The sequence below is a fragment of the Dromiciops gliroides genome, chromosome 3, assembly GCF_019393635.1.
Source record: "Dromiciops gliroides isolate mDroGli1 chromosome 3, mDroGli1.pri, whole genome shotgun sequence".
In the NCBI taxonomy this organism is placed as follows: domain Eukaryota; kingdom Metazoa; phylum Chordata; class Mammalia; order Microbiotheria; family Microbiotheriidae; genus Dromiciops; species Dromiciops gliroides.
The window spans coordinates 89,947,234-89,964,986 of record NC_057863.1 but is presented as its reverse complement, the minus strand read 5'-3'; the positions used below and the strand labels follow the sequence as shown (position 1 = coordinate 89,964,986).

The 17,753-nt window shown below is 39.0% G+C and overlaps 1 protein-coding gene across 1 annotated transcript in view; it reads left to right on the top strand.

Annotated features, from left to right (window-relative positions):
• Positions 1-17,753, top strand: part of LOC122747176 (aldehyde oxidase 2-like) — a 154,754-nt gene that overhangs the window by 63,164 nt on the left and 73,837 nt on the right. Inside the window, exons 25-29 of the mRNA XM_043993364.1 lie at positions 218-305; positions 3,994-4,080; positions 4,333-4,524; positions 11,648-11,875; positions 13,449-13,544. Coding sequence (XP_043849299.1) covers positions 218-305; positions 3,994-4,080; positions 4,333-4,524; positions 11,648-11,875; positions 13,449-13,544 — 691 coding nt within the window. The remainder of the gene's footprint in view (positions 1-217; positions 306-3,993; positions 4,081-4,332; positions 4,525-11,647; positions 11,876-13,448; positions 13,545-17,753) is intronic.

Here is a 17,753-nt window from a genome sequence, read left to right as displayed (position 1 = left end):
CCGGGGAATGATCTGCATAGAAGTAACAAACTCTTCTAAAGAGCCAAGAGCATCAGATGAGATGGTATAAGTGAGGGTGACATGTGAAGCCATCTGGAAAGAGCAAACTCAATAATGTGTGACCTTAGTCTCCTTTGGAGGACACACTAATCAATTAAGCGAAAAAAGAGTTCATCATAATTTAGACATTAAAAAAACAAATCTGTGTTTCTTTTAGAACCGGTCGTCCTATTCGGCTTGTTTTAGATAGAAGAGAGGACATGTTCATAAAAGGGGGAAGGCACCCACTTTTTGCAAAATACAAAGTAAGTATTGGGGACCCTGATGTTAACATATCTCATTTTTATGTACAATTGGAATGATGATTTCCTACTATTTTGTCATTGCATTGATCTAGTTGGCAAAGTTCTTTCAAGGCATGGAGGAGAAAGCTATTACTAAGAAAATTGTCACAGATGCCATGTTATTAGTAATAATAAGCAATAAAGGACAAAGACATTTCTACCTCATAGACACCTCTGGGCTCCAGGATTTTTGGTTCTGTAGTACACAGGAAGGTCATACAACCAGGGTTTTATAATCTGCCTATTAAACCAAAGGGTTAGGATTGAGTGCCCACTATCCCTTTATTGCTCACTCCCATTATAGTCCCAGTAGAAGATAAAGTGTTCATGAGGGCAGCATGAACTTGTCCAAAGCACTCATTGCAGTGGTGACCAGTCAGTCTCTGAGGGGCTCCCAATCCTTAACTACATGCTCCATAATAATTAATATATCGGTATATTAGATTCACGTCTGATACAGGTAATAATAATCCCTAGGATTATAGGATGGGTAGATAGCTGCCTCTGTTCTGGTCAGCCAGCAAGGCACATACATAAATTGCTAGAAATAATAGGATATGTATATGTATAATATTCTTATATATATGTAAATATATGCATGTGTATAAAATTCATAACATATATGAATAATAGGATATGTGTATGTAAAAAGCTAGAAACCATATCTAGGATATCTATATATAAGCCAGATATAATGAAATATAAAAACCAGTTGAGGAATAAGATATACCTGTACATGAAGACAGAGGAAACCAGCTGTTGCTATAAAATAAGATACAAGGGAAAAGCAGAATTATGTTATCCATCATTCCAAATTTTAGCCAATCACTTTTTTTTTTTTTGGTGAGGCAGTTGGGGTTAAGTGACTTGCCTAGGGTCACACAGCTAGTAAGTGTTAAGTGTCTGAGGCTGGATTTGAACTCAGGTCCTCCTGACTCCAGGGCCAGTGCTCTATCCACTGCGCCACATAGCTGCCCTCACTGATCACTTTTTGATGAGAAGTGGGTACTAATAAGTAGGTCCATGGCCAGAATAATCGGCAATAACCAAAGACAGTTTCAAAACATTACAGTTCACCATCATGGACACGAATCACAATCTTGGTATATGAAAGAGTCCAAAATATCAGCCACCTTTTAAAATGTATAATAAATATACTTTATAGCCTATTTCAATGGTTTTTCTGCTTTGCCACAGGACAGAACTATGATAAGTGGAAGTAATTGGGAGGGAGATTTTAGCTTCATGTAAGAAAAAAATATCTAATACTTGCAGCTTACCAAAAAATAGACAGTAACCTACATTTATAGCACTTTGTGGCTTACACGGCAATCTCTTCATAATTCTTCTAAAGTAGTGAGTTTCCTAACATTAAAAGTCTTCAAGGGGGCAGCTGAGTCGCCATTATGTGAAGGATTTAAAATTGTTTAATAATAAAATAATTTTATAAAGAATGAATTTCAAAAATTGAAATAATGTATTATTTTTAAGTTTAAAAAGATCCCCAATGTAGGCTAAAACTGAAAAACAATATAATTTTTTGTATATGAAAAATAAAATAATTTTTAAATGAGTATAAAAGAGAAACTATTTAAAGGAATAAGTTTAAAGGCATCTATGTTAGTGATTCTTTGTCAACATGAAAAAGACTAAAAGGAGGCCCACACATTTAGATATAAAGGCATCTTGACTATAAGGATTTGGGAGGGGCACAATAAATATCATGAAAACACTTGGTCTACCCTAATGGCATAATCATTTCTCCTAGCATTTCTACCCTGTAGCATTAACAGTCTCACACAATATTTTTTCCCCACTGAAAAAAGTCCCAGAAAGATATATGAAAAGCCACAAGCTGGATGGATACCACTGGGAAATCTTTTGGTCATCTTAGTGGCATCCATCTTCATGCAACTATTAAAGGTCACACTTCTGAAGATGTTTTGTGGAAATCTTGCTAGCACCATGTCAAGGACTACTCATTGTCTGAGCTGTATAAATAAATAAACTAGAACCATAAACCATTAGAGTTGAAAAGGACCTTAAAGGACTTTTAATCCAGCTCCCTCATTTTGAGGGAACTGAAGCCCATGGGGTAAAACAAAACCCAAAATGGCAGAGCTGATTAGTGGCAAGAGCCAGGAATCAAACCCATGTTTCTTGGGTCCCCATAAAGTGCTCTTTCCAGTATCCCCCACTCCTCTAAATATATGCTTTATTTGAAAAATATCTTTGACATACCCAGATTGTCTATTTGTGGTTAAACATTACTTTATATTCCCCAACGCCAAGATATTTAATAACTCAGGTTTATATTCTATTGTCCTCTGACAGTGGTGGTTTATGTAATTACAGAGTAAAGGAGTATGCTTATTCATTGATCTATACTCAAATACACATGAAGAAAAATTCTCAACAAATTTCATTTTGCAATTCAAGATGCAAATAGGGGATTTTTTGTTTTATTCCTGCCCTATCCACTCCCAGGCTCCAAATCCAAGCTGAAAGCTTGCTTTCCAATTAACTTAATTATATTGTATTACAATTAACTTAATAAATATAAAATATCACAGGATGACTAATGCAGAAAAATATTTAATGTGATTGTACATATATAACCTATATCAGATTGTTTGTTGTCTTGGGGAGGGGAAGGAGGGAGAAAAATTTGAAACTAGAAATCCTATAAAAACAAATGTTGAAAACTATCTCTACATGTAACTAGAAAATAATAAAATACTTTTATGATTAAAAAAATAAATGTAAAATAGACAACTTTGCCATTGTTATTTTAATATGTCAATACTTGTTCTTGTTAAGTGTCCCTGAGTTGACCAATCAGAAAGAAGTCAACAAACTTGCCCCATTCTCCTAACTCATTATTATAAATTCTGATTTATGGAATTTTTAAAAAGAACTATAGTTTTGTCACTTTTCAGTAAATGTGGCATGAATACAGGAGAGGATGTGAAGAGCCACAAAAGAGCTATCATTTGCAGAGAGAAAAGTCAGGGTTTTGGCATATTAGGAAGGTTAGAGATGTAACATTGACTCCAGGGGAGGAGAAAAACATCCTAAAAGAAAAAGAATCAGCTAAACTAAATGTAGAGAGGGAGAAAAACACAAGGCTGAGAGTCAGGAAACACAGGATCTAATCCTAGCTAGACCATTAATTAGTTATAATACCTTGGGCAAGTCACTTTCTTTCCCTTGTTTCCTCATCTGTACAATAAAGGCATTTGCATTAGATAATCCCTTCCAACTCTGACATTTAATAATATGGCTCTGTGAATCCAGGGAGTCCCTTTCAGTTAACAGCCAAGAAACAAGCAATTATCACAAGCTAATAACTCCTTATTATGTACCCACATCCTAACAAGTATATGGTATCTTTGGTTAATACCCCCCAAAGTAAGGCTGTGTTGTAGCTGGTATCCTTAATGTACAATTAAGAATGGATCTGAGGGGACGGCTAGGTGGCGCAGTGGATAAAGCACTGGCCCTGGATTCAGGAGTTCCTGAGTTCAAATCCGGCCTCGGACACTTGACTTACTAGCTGTGTGACCTTGGGCAAGTCACTTAACCCCCATTCCCCGGCCAAAAAAAAAAAAAAGAATGGATCTGAGAAATGCTTATTGTTTTATCATAGGTAGGATTCATGAACAATGGAAGGATCAAGGCTATGGATGTTAAGTGTTATATCAACGGAGGGTGTACCCTGGATGACTCTGAACTGGTAAATACTTTTTTGTTGTTGTTGTTGGTTAAAACATTTTTAAAAAGAGCAACCTCATTGATTACAAAATGGAATGTAAAATTTCTAGATTGGTTGTAGTTAGGGATAATAATCTTTTAAGCAGACCCTTCAATCCAGTAAACCACAAGTTCTACACTGAGTCCAAATAGCTAAGAAATTTAAGTCTGTGATTAATCTTAAAGAAAAGAAAAATGTTTTGACTAATCATCTTTAATATCACTTTTACTTTAGGTGATAGAATATCTTCTACTAAAACTGGAAAATGCTTATAAAATTAATAATCTTCGATTCTGGGGTTGGGCCTGCAAAACCAACTTGCCACCCAACACAGCCTTCCGTGGATTTGGTTTTCCACAGGGTGGATTGTTAATGGAGTCTTGCATCACGGCCGTGGCAGCCAAATGTGGCTTACCACCAGAAAAGGTAACCAAGAAGGGACTACCTGAGAGATGGCATTAGTGTCCATCCTCTCTCTCTCTCTCTTCTCTCTTCTCTCTTTTCTCTTTCCTTCCCCCCACCCCCAACCAGGGTAGTATTGCATCCCTAACTACCACCTCATTTGTAACATTTCTATAAAATTTGAAGTCATACTGTGGGGGAGGACTTTGAGTGAGATATAATAATGTAATTGAGGCCCATCTGATTGAAACAACTACATTTCCCATGAGAAACCAGTCCTCTGAATTCAAAGAGGTCTCTGATTTAAGTTCCCAGGACTGAAATCTCATGTGATATATTTCCATGTTTGAAAAGATTTTATTATGAGGTGAGGAGAAATAGAGAAGGAGTCAGAGAAAGCCCAGTCTCATCAAACAATGACTGGGCACAGCATCTGGGAGTGCTGGCCGGTGCCTATGCTCCTTAGGGCAGAAAGGTGATCTGGTCCATCCTTAGTCTGCTAAACAGGGATGTCTACATCATGCACCATATGCTGGTCCTAGAGACTGGAGAGGAATGGAATTTAGGAGCTCAACTCTGCACGGAAGGAGTAAGTAGTACTGAGTGCCAGAGTGAATGTACCCAAAGCACAGATTTCCAGTCCACTGGCAAGACCAAACAGAGGCAAGGGGAGAGAGACACAGAGAGAGACAGAGAGGAGAGATAGACAGAGACAGAGAGAGATAGAGAGATGGAGAGAGAGAGAGATCACCTTCTGCTGAGACTAAGATGGTAAAAAGCAACAGAAACTGTTGGAAAGTATCTTCATGATCTTTGGTCTGGACATAATATCCCCTTTCCCTCAAGCTTGAGTTTTCAGTGATTTCTCCTCCTTCTATTTGCCTGGGGATGATACTCTAATGTCCATTAGTGTTACATGAGAGATTGTTTCCTTATTTCTTTACTAATTTGTTTTTTTGTTTTTGTTAGTGAGGCAATTGGGGTTAAGTGACTTGCCCAGGGTCACACAGCTAGTAAGTGTTAAGTGTCTGAGGCTGGATTTGAACTCAGGTACTCCTGATTCCAGGGCCGGTGCTCCATCCACTGCACCACCTAGCTGCCCCTGCTAATTTGTTTTATTCCTCAAGACATCCTTTTCTTTTAGAATGTATGTTCCTTATCCTGATCTGCTAATAAGGTGCCGTGAATGAAAACTTTAAGAATTAATCCCTTATAACTTAGTTTTTATTGGTTTACAGGAAGCAGGAAAAGATTTGAAAATAAAAGAAACTGTCAACAATATAATAAAACAAAGAAAGTTATAGTTTCTGAACCTAGATTATGAGCTCACGGTGGGCTTTTTGTCTTTATATGCCCAGGGCCTCATTCAGCTGCCTGTCATTCAGGAGGTGTTTAATAAATGCTTGGTGATTAAGTAATAGTGTTAGAAAAGGATCTAAGGAAAGTAAGGGAGACAAATCAAATATAACTTTTGCTACAAGAAATTTGGTCCGAGTAGTCTCATTTTCTAAGTGATGAAATGTTCTTGCTTTTTAAAATTTTTTTCCATCATCGTCCATGGACTTCTAAAAGCTGAAAGATTTCTTGAATCAAGACAATTTTCTTTACCTTTTACATGTTAATTCATTTTTTGATTTGGGCAAGATTTTTTTTTCAAAGACCAGTTTCTTATAGGTGCTGAGCACAGCAAGAGATAAGCACAAGGAATCAGAGACTATATTATGCTAAGACCAAGAAAATATTTCGCAGAATCCCCAGGCATTCTGGGAGCAGCCCCCAATGTCCTACATCCTGCAACATTTGAAAGTTCCTTTTGAACCTCAAGTCCAAAAGGCACCATTTGCTTTGTAACCCGGGCCAGTGCAGCGCTCTTGTCATTTATATCTCTATCTTCTAATATTGGTTCTGCAGGATTTCAAAAGCAAGGATTGTCTGACAACGAGATACTCCCTGTTTCTTTCTCCTCTTCTTTGAATTAGAAATAGACTTCAGTCTTCTATAGGCAGAAATTCATCTTTGACTCACATTTGAGAGTACTGCTTATCGTTAAGTGGCCTAATGGTACCTTCTGGAACAGCCTGACAACACAGACTAAGAATTTTAATTATTACATTCCCAAATATCACATTCACTACTTTATATTTTTAAAACTTTTTTTAAAACTTCATTTTTATAATTTTTAGAAGTAATTTTAGTGAAGTAAAGACTGGTAGGTAGAATCACAATTTTTGAACTCTTCTCACCCTATTCCCCAATATGAAAAGGGGGTATAGACAAAGAACAGAACAGCTGGACCAGAGCCAATATAGAAAGAAGAAATCTGTGCTAGAGGCAATGCAATTTTGAAAAGATTGAGGGATTGATTCTCAAGGCACCTGAATGAGGAGAGAATATTGAACAATTAGGGGAAGATGCCAAAGAGGAAGCAAGGCGTAGTCAAAAGAGTACTGCACTTGGAATCGGGAAGATGTAGGCTACAATCCCACCTCTATCACTTATTGGGTGACATGGGTCAGTCATCTAACATTACTGTGCCTCGATTTCCTCAACTGTAAAATGTGATGAAATATTTCTAGTATCCACTTCACAGGGCTATTAGGAGACTTAAATGAAATAATGTATGTAAAGGGCTTTTGCAAAACTTGAGAGCACTAGTTCAATGTCATTCAGCTAAAAAATTCCAAAGAGGAAGCATGGTAGAGTAAAAAGAGCACTTTTTATCCAGCTACCTGGATAGATTTGAATCCTGCCTCCGATACTTAGTAGCTATGTGACACTGAACAAGTCACCTAATCTCTGCCTGTTTACTTCTCTGCAGGACAGAGATAATAATAGCAAACACTTCCCAGGGTTGTTATGAGGATCAAATATGATAATATCAAAAATTATAATATTCATAAAGTATTTTGCAAACTTTGAAGTGCCATATAAACACTTTGTTGTTTGGTTGTTTTGTAGTCATGTCATTTGGGGTATTCTTTTTTTTCCCCCTGATAAAAGTATTTTATTATTTTCCAGTTACATGTAGAGGTAGTTTTCAACATTTGTTTATATAAGATTTCAAATTTCATATTTTTCTCCCTCCTTCCCTTCCCCCCCCTCTAGACAGCAGGTAATCTGATATAGGTTTTATATATATATATATATATATATATATATATATAATAACATTAAACATATTTCTGCATTAGTCATGTTATAAGAGAAGAATCAGAGCAAAAAAGGAAAAACCTCAAAAAAGAAAAACAACAGCACCAAAACCAAAAGAAATAGTATGGTTCAATCAGCATTCATATTCCACAGTTGTTTTTTTTCCCCTGGATTTAGAGAGCCTTTTCCATCATGAGTCCTTTGGAACTTTCTTGTTTTGTTGTATTGGTGAGAAGAATCTAATTTATCACAGTTGATCAACACATAATGTTGATGATACTGTGTATAATGTTCTTCTGGTTTTGCTCATCTCACCCATCATCAGTTCATGCAAGTTCTTCCAGGTTTCTCTGAACTTCTCCTACTCATCGTTTCTTATAGCACAATAGAATTCCATTACATTCATATACCACAACTTGTTCAGCCATTCCCTAATTGATGGGCAACCCTTCAATTTCCAATTCTTTGCCACCTCAAAAAGAGCAGCTATAAATATTTTTGTACATGTGAGTCCTTTTCTCTTTTTTATGATCTCTTTGGGAAAAAGACAGTTCGGGGTATTCTTTTTTTTTTTTTTTAGTGAGGCAATTGGGGTTAAGTGACTTGCCCAGGGTCACATAGCTAGTAAGTGTGTGTTAAGTGTCTGAGGCCGGATTTGAACTCAGGTACTCCTGACTCCAGGGCCGGTGCTCTATCCACTGCACCACCTAGCTGCCCCGATTTGGGGTATTCTTGGCAAAGATAGTAGAGTGGTTTTACCATTTCCTTCTCCAGCTCATATTACAGATGAGGAAACTGAGGCAAATAGGGTTATGTGACTTGCCCAGGGTCACACAACTAGTAAGTGTCTGAGGCCAGATTTGAGCTCAGAAAGTGGAGTCTTCCTGACTCCCAGCTCAGCACTATAACCACTGTACTACCTACCTGCCCCATATAAATGCTAGATATTATTATATTATTATTTCTAATAAAAAGGCAATCTAGTAGATATCATTAACTACTAATCCATATATCTATCTACTTTTTCATCTCTACAAAATCTTGATGATCTAATAAATAAATTGGGTGTATTTTTTTTATGAAATAAGATAATCTGACAGGCTTTTACAAAGCAGACCATACCTTCAAGGTCACACACTTGACTGAAGGATGCAGAGAAATATGATCCTCCTTGAGAAGTAATGCTGTAATTTCCCAAGGGGAGGAGCTAGGAGTTAAGCAAAGTGCTAAAATGATATAGGATGCTGGTAGAACTTTCCATCTCCTCCTTAGGTCTCAGTGGGACTTCAGTGTTCTGCTTAAAATGCTACACGCTCACAGAACATGACGCAGGCCTATTTAGATGTAAGTTGTTAAAATGTATTATCTGGGGGCAGCTAGATGGCGCAGTGGATGGAGCACCGGCCCTGGAGTCAGGAGTACCTGAGTTCAAATCCGGCCTCAGACACTTGACACTCACTAGCTGTGTGACCCTGGGCAAGTCACTTAACCCCAATTGCCTCACTAAAAAAAAAAAAAATGTATTATCTGGGGGGTAGCTACATGGCGCAGTGGATAAAACACCAGCCCTGGATTCAGGAGGACTTGAGTTCAAATCCAGACTCAGACACTTGACACTTACTATCTGCGTGACTCTGGACAAGTCACTTAACCCTCATGACCCTGCAATAAATAAAATAAAATAAAATAAAATATAAAATAAAATGTATTAACTGGCATTATCTATATCACTCCTCATCTTCACTAGAACAAATTACTAAGTGACTGTAAATGTAAGACTCAGAATTAAAAAAAGAAAAAAGTGTAAGACTCAGGATGCATATATGGATTTGTACAAAAAGGAGGGGACACATCCATTCCTGGTGAATGCCAACAAAAGGCATAACTCCGACCTCTCCAAAGGTCAGCTATTCTCCTCAATGTGATTCATGGCCCATCACTTGCACTGCCCTAACATGGACCCGGATTCAATCTTGAAGGCTTTTCAAAGATAGACAGATATATTCTATCTACAACTTGTTTTGCTTCTCTGCTTTTCTCTAGTCCCTTTCCTTCAGGAAGATCATTCTTTTAAAGGGAAAGCCAAGGGTATATCCAAGGGTGGATGAACTTCAAGTCCTTGGTCCACATTGCTCCAATAACTCCATAGCAGAGAATGTCATCATTCATATATTGTCATTTCCAGAACAAAAGGCCAACTCAATGGGGAATCAAAGCAAGTTCATTTTATCAAACAGTTCATACTTTGTCAAGAAGAGTGAAAGGGCACTTAGACAATGATGGGACATAATTATCATTTCAAGTTTAATACCATAGCTACAGAAGAAGAGACAAGTCACTGAGTATTTTATTTTACCTCTTCTTCCCACAACTCCATGTCATTCCTTACTATTCTCCACTTCCAGCAGAAAGGGAATCGGAGAGGGTGGGGTGGGGCAGCTAGGTGGTGCAGTGGATAGAGTACCGGCCCTGGAGTCAGGAGTACTTGAGTTCAAATCCAGCCTCAGACACTTAACACTTACTAGCTGTGTGACCCTGGGCAAGTCACTTAACCCCAATTGCCTCACTAAAAAAAAAAAAGAAGAAAGGGAATCAGGAAAATACAATAACCTGATAAGAAATTCATTTTTTTGATCATATATATATATATATATATATATATATATATTCATTCACTCATTTATTCTTCCAGAGCATTTTGTAAACACTCACAAAGTATGATGTGGATTTTTATTTCATTAGTATAAAAGATCCATGACTTTATCAGTATGGGCACTCCCTTCACTGACAGATTGCAACCCCTCCATATCTGTCCTCCGTAGAGGCCAGAATTTAGACTTCCAGGTCAGTTCACTTTGCATCTGTAGCTTCGGTTCCATGGAACAAGATACTCCCATGCTGGGTCCAGCTTCCCTTTGTATGTTATCTTCCTTCATTAGATTGTAAGCTCCCTGTGGGCAGGACTGTCTTTCTTTTTTTTATTTGTATCCCTGGCACTTAGCACAGTGCCTGGCACATAAACACATAATAAATGTTTATGTAATTGAATTGAAAAAAGAAATCATCACCTTATGACCAGCCTTCTGAGAGGTGTCTCTCTTACACTTATATGGTCTAGTCCTAGTATGAGAAACATGAAGTGCATCACTGGTCCCACACTTAAAGCCTTCCCAGTTTGGTAAGGCCAACCAGGGCTGGCACTCTGTTGATACAGTCTTCAAGGATTCAAGGTCACTTCAACTCTAATTGAAGCAGAGGTACTATAGAGGTAGGGAAGAAGGGGTGACTGTCATAACCTGGAATTTTTTTTTGGGGGGGGGGCAATGAGGGTTATGTGACTTGCCCAGGGTCACACAGCTAGTAAGTGTCAAGTGTCTGAGGCTGGATTTGAACTCAGGTCCTCCTGAATCCAGGGCCAGTGCTTTATCCACTGTGCCACCTAGCTGCCCCCTTAACCTGGAATTTTTTAACTTGAGACAGGTACCACACCTGGGGCGATTGATACAAAAGTGCCCTCAGTTGAGTAGGGAGATGAGATACCACTCTGTGTAGAAGACCAAGGCCTCATGAGGCCACTGCTGAGAAAGCATGAAATGGAATTGGAGAAAGGAAGTTCATCCCAGGCCACCATCTAGAAGCTTCCTATTTTAGTCAATTATCCTTGCTAACTAGATGCTAAGCTCTGCTTTTTCCATGCTGTTAAAAGACATAAATATCACTGGCATCTTCTAAATTTAGCGTCCTGGGATAAAACCCCAATCATACCACTTTAGCTACAGTTTGGAGTTGCATGCTAAGGGATTGCATAGCCTTCAAAATGTTAATGAACTAGTTGGGAAATTATCCCAGTCTCTGTTTTCATCTGTTTTTGCTTTCTCTTTCTATTTAAAGTACTTAACAGAATACCTGGCATAACAAATGTTGATTGATTGATTGATTTGATGTGATCAGTTTCTATCTCAATAGTATAAATTAATCCAGTTCCACCACATTTCAGATTCGGGAGAAAAATATGTACAAACGAGTTGACAAAACAATCTACAAGCAAGCATACAGTCCTGACAAGCTGATACGATGTTGGAATGAGTGTCTGGACAAGTCTTCCTATCACAGCCGGAAGGCAAGAGTGGAAGAATTTAATTCAAAGAATTACTGGAAAAAGAAAGGCATCGCCATTGTCCCCATGAAGTTCTCAGTTGGTTTTGGTGCAACAAGTTACCATCAGGTAGGCAATTACCATTGATGTAGGCAATGAGAGACATGAAAGGATGAGATGAGTTGTAGTCATGCTCAAAACAAATAAATTAATAAATAAAAATCAGGAGCACTTTGGGAAAAGTGGAAGTAGGACTACCCATGGACTCGGAGGAACAGGGTCCAAATCATAGCTCTGCTGATTACTACCTAAATGATCTCAGGCAAATCACTTAACATTTCTGGATTTCAGTTTCTCACCAATAAAATAAGGACATTGAACTAAATGACCTCTGAGATATCTTCCAGCTCATCTGATGGGCAGAGAAATTACTTATGTGCAGACCATGCTCCCCAGGACACTTTAGCTGCTTCCTGTATTTCAGGACTATTAAAGTGAACCACATACTAATAGACTGGCTACTTCTTCTGGCTACTCCCACCCCCAACTCCAAATATACAAAGCTGTTCTGCCTTTGCCTAGAGAGTTACCACTGTCCACATATGCCTGTGTTGACCATCCAGCCTAAATGTATATATACAGGCAGAATCCCCTCTCTGCTGGAGGATAGAATTGCTCTTATTATATCTAATGGGGGGGGGGGGCAGCTAGGTGGTGCAGTGGATAGAGCACCGGCCCTGGAGTCAGGAGGACCTGAGTTCAAATCCAGCCTCAAACACTTGACAGGCAAGACACAGTGAGTCAATGACTGATCTGGCGTGAGAAGTTACATGTCCTGATTACTGAGGCAGTTTGCCTGTCCTGTGCCTACCTATGGAGTCGTGTCATCATTCTGATTCAAATATTAGTAATTTATCCAAGGTTATAGGAGTCAACTTTTCTTCCCATTAGACAAGCCTACACAAAATAAATAAGGATTTTAAGTCTCCATTTGAAAAGTTTCCAGAGTCCCTACGTATTTCCAAATATATGTACCTAAGAATAATAAGGTTAGGACTGGAAATTGTGCTATTTCAGGCCAGGGAATGACGATGACTCAACAATCACACTAGAATGCTGACTCTGCAATCTCAGGTGGGGAAGCACCATTCTCGGAGGCTCTTGGCAGCAAATCAAGACTATTATTAGTCTGTACAAGTATTAACTTGTCAGAATCTAGGCAGTGCTGTCTTCTTGCCTCTCTAAATCCTGACTTAAAGAAGGCCCAGACACTTTTCCCCCTCCCCCCAAAGTCAAATAGCAACACACAACATTTTTTAAAAGCTGGTTGAAGCCAATATTCATAATCATTCACACCAAGGGTGTGAATAAAGCTAAAAAAAAAAAAAGAGTGATAAATAAGGGTGGTATCTGCCTAAAAGATGCCAAAGCTTCAACTTCCCCCTTTCTATTATTAGTAGATCACAGATTTAGAGACTACCTAACCAAGGTCCCTCAATTTACAGGTGAGGCCACTGAGGCTTGGAAATATAAAGTGGCTTCTCCAGGGTCCCACAGGTTGGTGGAACTATTGAACTGCTCTGCCTCTCCTCTCCTCATACACTTCCTCTCCTTGCCCATGGTTGAAAATTTTGACTTCTGTGTTTAATATCAAACTTTACTTTGATTAAACAACCAATTTTTGGAAAATTTGTTTTTCTAGGCAGCTGCACTGGTTCATATATACACAGATGGGTCTGTATTGGTAACTCATGGAGGAAGTGAGCTGGGGCAAGGTATTCACACCAAAATGTTACAGGTAAAAAAAATAGCAACTAGAAATCTTATGGTACAAATGTCAGTCACAGGAATGATGTTAATTGTGCTTTTAATTTTTAGCTTCATCTTAAATCTTTAAGTTTGCTAACTTTTCATTAAATCTGACTTTCTGTTTGGGGGTTCTTGAATGTTACTGCAAATGGCTTCTCAGACATCAAATAGAGTAGCTTTCAGCGGCTGGGTAGGTAGATGTGATGATGTTCATGTATAAACGTGCCTGAAATGCAGGTGAAGGTATTAATCCAAGTGAGAATATTTATCAAACATTCCCTTCACTATATACATAAGATCTGGTCAGGTATCAATTGATTAAGGAGGTGGCATTGTCCTGATAGAACATATAATGGGAAGCAGGAGAGACAGAGACAGAGACAGAGACAGACAGAGAGAGAGCCACAAACAGAGATAGTGATGACTGGATTTTCCATTTCTTTTTTTTTAAGTTGTGTCTTAGTTTTCATTAGCATTTTCTAGTGGATTTTTTAATAATAAACATTTTTATTTAAAGTTTTGAGTTCCAAATTCTATCTCTCCCTTCCTCCCTCCCCTCCCCTCTTCCTGAGGCAGTAAGCAATCTGATATAGGTTATACATGTGCAATTATGTAAAACATTACCATATTAGTCATTTTGTATAAGAAAACTTGAACAAAAGGAAAAAAATGAAAGAAAGTGGAAAATAACATTCTTCAGTCTGTGTTCAATCAGCATCAGTTCTTTCTTTGGAGGTGGATAGTATGCTTCATCATTAGTCCTTTGGAATTGTCTTGGGTCATTTTATTGCTGAGAATAGTTGTCATTCACAGTTCTTCATCAAACAGTATTTCTGTCACTATGCACAATGTTCTCCTGATTCTGCTTACTTCACTGTACATCAGTTCATACAAGTCTTTCCAGGCCTTTCTGAAATCATCCTGCTTGTCATTTCTTATAGCACAATAATATTCCATCACAATCATATACCTCAGCTTGTTTAGCCATTGCCCAATTGATGGGCATTCCTTTGATTTCTAATTCTTAGCTACCATAAAAAGAGCTGCTAGAAATAATTTTGTACTAATATGTCTTTTTTCTTTTGGGGGGGATATCTTTGGGATATAAACCTAGCCCTATTATTGCTAGTGATTTTTTTAAAAAAAAAGAAAAAAAAGGGTTGAGCTGGAAAATGGAAAAGAGATCATGGAGGATGAGTAACTTCAGAGGGACAGTGAACAATGGAGATAAGGAGAAAACAATATAAGATAAAAGGAGGCATTGAGGGGCAGCTAGATGGCGCAGTGGATAAAGCACTGGCCCTGGATTCAGGAGTACCTGAGTTCAAATCCAGCCTCAGACACTTAACACTTACTAGCTGTGTGACCCTGGGCAAGTCACTTAACCCCAATTGCCTCACCAAAAACATTAAAAAAAAAAAAAAAGGAGGCATTGAGAAGCTGGTAGCCTAGACATGGTGAGGAGTTGGGAAAGAAAATGAAAAAAGGCTTTGGCATTGAAAGCCATACCCCTTCCCCTGCTTCCAGACACCCCATGACATTTCCAGAAGCTTTCTCTGTTGAAAGGTAGCATGGTGGAGTACTGGATAGACTTAGGAAAACCTGGGGTCAAATCCAGCCCCAGACACTTACCAGCTGTGTGACACTGGGCAAATCACCTCTGTTTACCTCAGTTTCTTCATCTATAAAATGGAGATAATAATAGCATCTACGTCTCAGGGTTGTTGTGAGAATCAGATTATAATATTTGTAAAGCACAGTACAGTGCTTGGCACATAATAGATGCTATGGAAAAGTGTTATCATTATTGTTATTATTGTTGTTGTTTATTGTTATTATTGTTATTATGAATACTGGCCTTTCCCTCCTCACTGTGGACCCTAAAGTAATCTTAAAACCTCTACCTGGACAGCCCTAGAATGAATGTATGTACATTGTGGTGATATATGTTGAAATATAATTTTATGAAATTCTCAGAACATAGCATAAACAAAGCACACAGCTAAAATCTGAAATTGGCCTCAGACACTTACTACATGTATGACCCTTGGCAAGTCAGTTAACTTCTGTTTTCTTTAATCCACTGGAGAAGGAAATGGCAAAGCACTCCAATATCTTGGCCAAGAAAACCCCATGGACAGTATGGTCCACAGGGTCGCAAAGAGCCAGACACAACTGAACAACTGAACAACAAAACATTCGAAAGGAGGAACCACTAGGTAGTAATGCAAATGTGGCATCAAAACTTTTCTTCTCTCAAAGAGACCCTGGGACTTACCAACATCAAATTAGACGTTACCAAGTCAAATGGACTTATCTCCATCTTTGACAACCTTTCTGCTGTATTTTTCTATTGGTGACCCTCCTCTCCTTTCTAGGTTTTCTTGACCTTCCTCTCAGTTCTCCTCCTACCTCTCTGACCACTCCTCCTCAGTTTCTTTTGCTGACTCTTCCTCCATGCACTACCAGTAGGTGTATTTCAAGGTTTGGTCCTGGGCACTCTTTTCTATACATCTAGCCCAAGCCTCTCTCCAGTCTTCCATCATAAACTGCCTACTGGACTTTTCAAAATGGAAGCACCATAGACATGTCACCATTTCCCCCAAATCTACTTTCCTACTTCTGTCAAGAGCACCAACATCGTTCTAGTCACCCAGATTCACAAATTTGAGGTCATCCTCGGTCTCATTCACCCCACATGTGCAATCAACTAGTAACCCTTGCAACTGCTATGTCTCCCATATGTCTTGTGTACTTTCCCTTCCCTCTTCTCACAAAGCCTCCACCTTAGACCAGGTCCTCATCACCTCTTGCCTAGACTATTGAAAAGGCACTTCTAATCTCCATGCCTCACATTTCTCCCAATCCAGTCCATCTAGCTGTCAAAGTGATTTTCTAAAATACGCGTCTAACAGCTTCACACTGTTATAGGCCCTAGCACCCCAGAAGTTCTCTGGGGTACATCAAAGAATCTTCTCCTTGAGAAACTAAACCAAAGGACAGAGATAGCTCCTGGACCACCACCCTTCATTCCAGTCTCCCTCACCCCTGAGGAGATGAGATTGGGTGTGGCTGCGGCCTTTGTGACTGGAGGAGGAGAGAGAGATGGCTTGAGATCCACCGCCACCCCTCACCCAACTCCTCCAGCCACCACCAGTGGGGGATGGTCCTCCCTCAATAAGGGAACTTTCCACAATCAGATGATCACCCCCATCAGTATCTGCCTGATCAGTAAAAGTATCTGCCTGTCTCCTGCTCGAGGAGATTGGTATCTCAGAGCCACGTTCTGTACCATGCCTTCTCCCTATGGGAAGTCTAAGGATTTCTCTCTTGGTTTCCTTTCCCCAGCCCCTAAATAAAATTCTATTGGTTTTGTGTGCAAGAGGATGCAATTCTTTTTTTTTTTTTTAGTGAGGCAATTGGGGTTAAGTGACTTGTCCAGGGTCACACAGCTAGTAAGTGTTAAGTGTCTGAGGCCGGATTTGAACTCAGGTACTCCTGACTCCAGGGCTGGTGCTCTATCCACTGCGCCACCTAGCTGCCCCGGTGTAATTCTTTAAAGAGGAATTCCTAAGGACCCTTACCCCAAACCCCTATTCCTATCCCAAACCCCCACCCATTTTCTCCATGACAACACCCTTAATTCCAGTGGCCTCCTATTGATGTGGGATGGAATATGGGGTCAAATTGATTGTGAGTCATCCCAAAAGTATTACAAGACTCAGTGACTCAGTTTCCCAAGTTTTATTGCAATACTGTGAGTGACCACAGGGAGAGAACCAGAATATTGGAAAGGTATCTCTCCAATAAGGAAAGGAAAAACAGTTATATTTATAGTATGGATAAATTGATTATCAGTCTCATTATAATAATCTCTACCTTAGGGAGGTACGGGGAGGGCCTGTCCTACTCATTATAATATTCTCCACCTAGGGGTGTTACAAGGGAGGGCTTATCCTAATTTGGAGTTCCTAAGCCAACCCCCGAGGCAGGTACCTTTTTCAGTGGAGGTGTGTTTTGGGGGTTTACACGTCATAAGGTGAATCTGGGGACAAATTTGTCCTTTTCTGCTCATGTCTCTTTCTGATTCCCATGGCTAGTTTCAAAATATAATCAGTTTTCTTTAGAATTTCTATAGCCTTGTCATTTCCTTTATTGTTATTTGACCTGACCCATTTTTTATGGGTACTGATTGCTA